Source organism: Sparus aurata, chromosome 18, assembly GCF_900880675.1.
Source record: "Sparus aurata chromosome 18, fSpaAur1.1, whole genome shotgun sequence".
NCBI classification, from domain to species: domain Eukaryota; kingdom Metazoa; phylum Chordata; class Actinopteri; order Spariformes; family Sparidae; genus Sparus; species Sparus aurata.
The window spans coordinates 25,463,117-25,468,446 of record NC_044204.1 but is presented as its reverse complement, the minus strand read 5'-3'; the positions used below and the strand labels follow the sequence as shown (position 1 = coordinate 25,468,446).

Genomic DNA, 5,330 nt, shown 5'->3' with positions numbered 1-5,330 from the left:
GTGTGTGTGTGTGTGTGAGTGTCTCCCTCTCCCTCTGTCACACACACGCAGCCCAGGACGAAGATGGGAAGCTGTTCACGACCCTGTCTGCTGCTGTTTTGCGCGTTAAACCCCCTCTTTCGTCCCATTTTAGTCACACTGAATCGATGATCCCATGAGGGCAGAGCGTCTGTAGGATCTATCCTCCACTGGATAAAAGAGCGGGCAGAGCTGCGCCCTGTACGCACGGGCGAAGGCGAGCTTGTTCTACTGCGCACCACGACGCACAAGGAGACATGTGTGCGCACCACGGATCGCCGTTGAACTTCGCCACCCTCTCACTTACCCTAGAGTCATCTTGGATACAGTAGCCTGCGATAAAGCTGCCCGTGCTCGACCACACGCGCGGCAGGACCGTTTGGGATTTAAACGCCAACAAGTGGAATTGGTAATGTGCACTTTAAACTGGGACAGTGATCTCCGCTGACACGTTTGACTTGATCAGTTCGATTTAATGTGACAGGAGACGGCGCTTTAATATCCCTCTCGGCGACATATGGTCTGCAGGCGAGCATTTAAAGCCATCGACCCGACGCGTCTCCACAGCGCGCCCTCGGCGGGGCTGGAGCGGACGGAGCCGGGGACGCTGAGGAATGCGGAGCCGGGATTTTGTCTTTTCCAGCTCACCTGCGGAAGTCTTCGCAGCGCACACCAAAGTAAGTAATTCTCTTGACTAGAACCATGTGATCTGGCTTCGTATAATGTTGTTTTTGACTATGCACAAAGAGCCCGAACACAAGGTCCTGAGGCATTTCTAGGAATCCAGTGTTAACAGTGACTGCAGCCCACTTTATGATCTATTTATGATCACTTCTGGCATGACCTGATTTGTTTTCCGCAAACAGTGCAGATTATCTGTGTCACTGGAAGAAGTGTATCGGTGACCTTGTCCGGCAGAGATATATTTCATGATAACTTGATTTGTTCTAATGATTCCTGTCCTGCAAGCTCGTTCCAAAATCTGTCCCACACTTCTTTTTTGTTGCATCAGAAATAGGACGCGCAGACTGAACGCAGACGGGGTCAGTAGGCCACCTAACCTTCTCCGTGTCTTTCCACCCTCCAGCCGAGCGACGTAGCCGGAGAGCCCGCTAGGCGCCATGCTGAGGCAGATCCTCCTCAACTCCACCGACACCCCGGTCTTCGATCTGGCGCTCATGGCCCAGTCCTCCACGCACGCCCCCTCCTCCCTGAACGCCTCCCACGGCGGCTCGGTGAGCGTGGCCGCTCTCCTGAGACCCACCGCGGGCCGGGGGGGAGGTGGGCTCCGGGAGGGCGAGCTCCACAAACCGGACCTGATCACCTACATCGTCATGTGCCTGCTGCTCTTCCTCTTAGTGCTGCTCATTGTGTTCTTCATCAACTGCCAGCTCCGGAACTCTTTCTTCGCCTCCATGCCATATGACAGGTCGCTGAGAGAGGCCAGGACCTCATACAAGTAGGCTACACCCCCAAGACAAATCTCTGGGACCCTGATAAGACTCTGTGGGGGGGTGGGTTCAAGGACTGGTCCCCCCTGAACTGCTGCTGCTGCACGTACCGGACACATGACGATGTTGCCTTTATTAGCTGTCTTGGACACATTTAAAATCCTGGACTCCCCAACAAACCCTAACATGATAGGCAAAGTCTTTACGGGCCAAATGTTTCCCATAACCCAAGGCCCACAGCCCCATCCATCCCAGAAATAGCGCTTCAGTCCACGGGGAGCTGTTTGAGTAGATGAGTGTGTACGGGCCCGCTGCAGGTGGAGAGATAACAGTGTAACACCTGATCAAATTAGTGACTCACAGCCTGTGTTTTCTGGTGATTAATGAATGAAATGTGAAACAATCCATCATCACCTGCAGCCCCCTGCTGGCCCCCGCAATGCACTTTGGACACAAATGGTTTATTCCTTTACATTTTACTCCCAGAGTCTAAATTCCCAGTAATCTTCACCGGGACTGACAAGATGATTTTTTTTTTTCATGGAAACGTGACTTAGGTCGACACAGAAAGAGTCTACAGTAGTTTGTATATAAAATATTTTGTATATCTGTAACTTAACTGTCTTGTCTTGTAAAATGATGCAACCAACGCTCGGTCCCCCCCTTTGGTCCATTGTAAAATGATGATTAAATGACATACTGAAGGCCTATACACACATAAAGATATTCAAACAGACCTGGAAGTCTTTCACCTGTTTGTGAATGGACGCTGAGGATGATGCTGCAGCTGGTGCGCAGGGCCAACTGTAAATCATTTCATATACGCGCGCAGAGACGTTTTCATGAGTACCATAGGGCCGCAAGCCGTGATGCGCACTTTCTCTTTTAATTAACCTTTCCCCCAACAATTTATCGCGCCGACGTCCTGCAGAATGAACACTCCAGGCTGAAGTTTATGACGAGACCTGTGCGATAAACCAAACTGTTGTCGGTTTCAGTGCCACCGGTGGTGCGCAAATCCTCTCCAATCTTGTTGTTGGAAAACATCTCTCACATACCAAGACAGACGGATGAGCCTATCTCTGTAATCCTGTCCCCGTGTCTCATTGTGTGTGTGTGTGTGTGTGTGTGTGTGTGTGTGTGTGTGTGTGTGTGTGTGTGTGTGTGTGTGCAGGATTGTCTGAGAGGTAAGAAAACACTGAATTTCAAGTATCGAAAATTATATCTCCAAATGAGTCAAGCCGGGAGAAGTGGAGTCAGAATGCCTCTGATATTCATTCAGTGACCCCTGGATGCTTCATCCGAGATGTAACACTGATGAGCTAAACGCTGGTGATTATTGTTTGTCTGTGGCGCGTAATCAGAATATCTTCTGGATCTGAGAGGAAGCATGGAAAATCGCAGGAGGGAGACAGGAGGCCACATCTGCCTTTAGTCAGCATGTTCAGAGGACTGCGCATTCTTGATCCCATCATTTGCTGCGATTGCCTCGTATATGTTAACATAATTTCCTTTTGAGTGCGAGGAAATCATTTTAGGGGACATTATAAAGAAGGCTGCGCCGCAACTGCTTCCTATTGGTACATTAACTTTGCCTGGCACGCTGTGTTCACTCTGGTGACGCAGTAGCGCCTGTCACCGCACGGTGGCGCCCCGAGTCTGGTTATTATTATTATTTGTTTTACTTGCTGTGGTAACAGTACAAAATGTGCCCAAGACAAACACGTTAAAACATCATCTATATACAAAAAAAACTGCACAAGACAAATGAAGCAGCATCACTTGTGTTGATAGTTCAATAAGGAAGGAAATGTAACTGCAGCACTGACCTCTAACCATTATCATGACACTTGCACAACTAAGGTATGGCTCGGCCCCCTCTGTCGAATTCCTCTCCAGATATGTGAGATAAGATAAATTGCCGGCGTAATTATTACCAAAGATGTCTGAGCGGACATTCTCTGGCGAATCTTACATCTAGACCTTAAGGAGTCGAGGAGACAGAGATGTGTGTCACAGACAGAAGGGTACAATGGCAAAGAAGAGATCACATCTCACACAAACCTTCAAAGGACAAGTTCACCAAAAAATGAAAAATCAGTTATTACCTACTCACTCTATTGCAGATGGAAAGTCAGGGGAAGTTTTATGAGAGAGTTTTATGGTCTGGACAACTGAAGTAGACGGGAACCTGTTTAAATTGTGAAAACACATTCAAATGGCTCCATACATCCACGTTTCCAGACATCGTGAGATACCAAATTAACTTGAAAAGACAACAATTACACTTTTTAAAGTCGAAGTCTTCACCGTAACTGCTATGCTAAAAGCGTTAGCACGCACTGAATGTGGATGCTGAATGTAGATGGGGACTTGTTTTTTTTTTTTTTTTTTTTTAAAAACAAGTCTCTATCTGCTCCATTTATTCAGGAGAATACTGCAACACTGAGGCTCCAGAAATGTGTGGTGGATCGCCAAACTTCACCTGACTACCCATCGGCCTGAGGCTGAGAAGATAGTGACTTCATTTTTAATTTTTGGGTTAACCCATCCTTTAATTACAGGCAACATAACCTCTCTTATAAGGTAGGCTGCAGCCTTTAGTTAGGTTATATTTTTCAAATTGCTCAGGAAACTTTGTCTCCCTTTCACTGATTTATTTTTGCCTGAACTACTAGATTAACTTCAGTGTAGTCTTTGAGGGAATGGTGCCAGAAGTTAGTGTTCATTTGGTAACTACATAATTCAGCAGTAACTGTCAGGTTACCTGGTCTGTGCTGCCTGCTGCTGGTGACTTATTCTACTGCAACACTGTCCATTTGAATTGACCACCTGTGTGTCTTTTCACCTCTTCTGTGTGGATTCTACATTGTGACACAATTATGACACAACACATGAATACGCCATTTCCTGTGTGGTCCTGTAGCCTAGCATCCAAAAGAACAGCGATGCCACGGTAACAGCAAACATACAGACATACTAATCCTCATTTTTTTTTTATTTTTTTTTTTTTACCGTAACTCCTCCACTGTGCTGGGATGATCCCTGAGCCCCACAGATCTGTGCACTGATCACAGATCTGTGCACTGATCACAGTTGGTGTCAGTTAAATCCTCTCAGGTGTAGCAGCAGCCTCGCGCAGGCTCCTCCCCCTGCAGCTCTGAGCGGACTGTCAGAAGAACAGGAAGACTCCTCCAGCGCTACAGACGCAGTCGCTTCCCCCCCTTCTGTCATACAGGGGTTAAAAAAAAGTTAACTAAAGTTGTAGCAGTCATGGAAACTAATCTGGGAGACGCCGTCGGGACAACTCATCCGTAACAACAACTCCTCAGCCGCGTTGTACTCACCGAAACAACTCGTGGACGTGTTTTTTTGTTTGTTTTGTTTTACCTACTGTAGCCAGACAAGCTAGCCTAGCTAAAGCTAACGTTAGCACAGTTGGTATCTCATACTTTTCGGGACTCAAAACTCACACTGTTAAAGTTTCGGGTTGTGTTAGACGTGTTTACAGACGGGATAAACTTCTCGTGTGTGGTTTACGAGCGCAAACGGGCTGTTTTCGTACTTTTCGCCCCGAAGACTGTCGGGCTGGTGCTTTGAATTTCCCTCCTTCACTGACACAGACAGGCGGCTTAGCGAGGGGGTTCGTTCGGTGTCGTTGGCTTCATACCAAATCATTAGCCACACAGTGCTAATTGTGGCTAGTTAGCCAGGGGACTAGCGTAGGCCCAAAGGAATTTCACAGTTGTCTTTTTCACACCGTTCCGAGGAAACATTCGGCTTTTTTTTTACGTTTTCGTGTTGGGAGATTACCGCCCACACGGGTTATTTTGACACCTAATTCAAGTAAACGGATTCATT

General features: G+C 47.4%; 1 protein-coding gene across 2 annotated transcripts; it reads left to right on the top strand.

The window, feature by feature from the left end:
- smim32 (small integral membrane protein 32) lies at positions 1 to 2,205 on the top strand. 2 transcript variants are annotated; one of them, XM_030395643.1, is made up of 2 exons: positions 1 to 695; positions 1,106 to 2,205. In XM_030395643.1, exon 2 carries the CDS (start codon positions 1,140 to 1,142, stop codon positions 1,479 to 1,481), a length of 342 nt encoding a protein of 113 aa, XP_030251503.1. In that variant the 5' UTR covers positions 1 to 695; positions 1,106 to 1,139; the 3' UTR covers positions 1,482 to 2,205. The 2 variants fall into 2 exon arrangements, with proteins under 2 accessions (XP_030251503.1, XP_030251504.1); XM_030395644.1 differs by having other exon boundaries at positions 1,031 to 2,205.
- Positions 2,206 to 5,330: the final 3,125 nt, after the last annotated feature.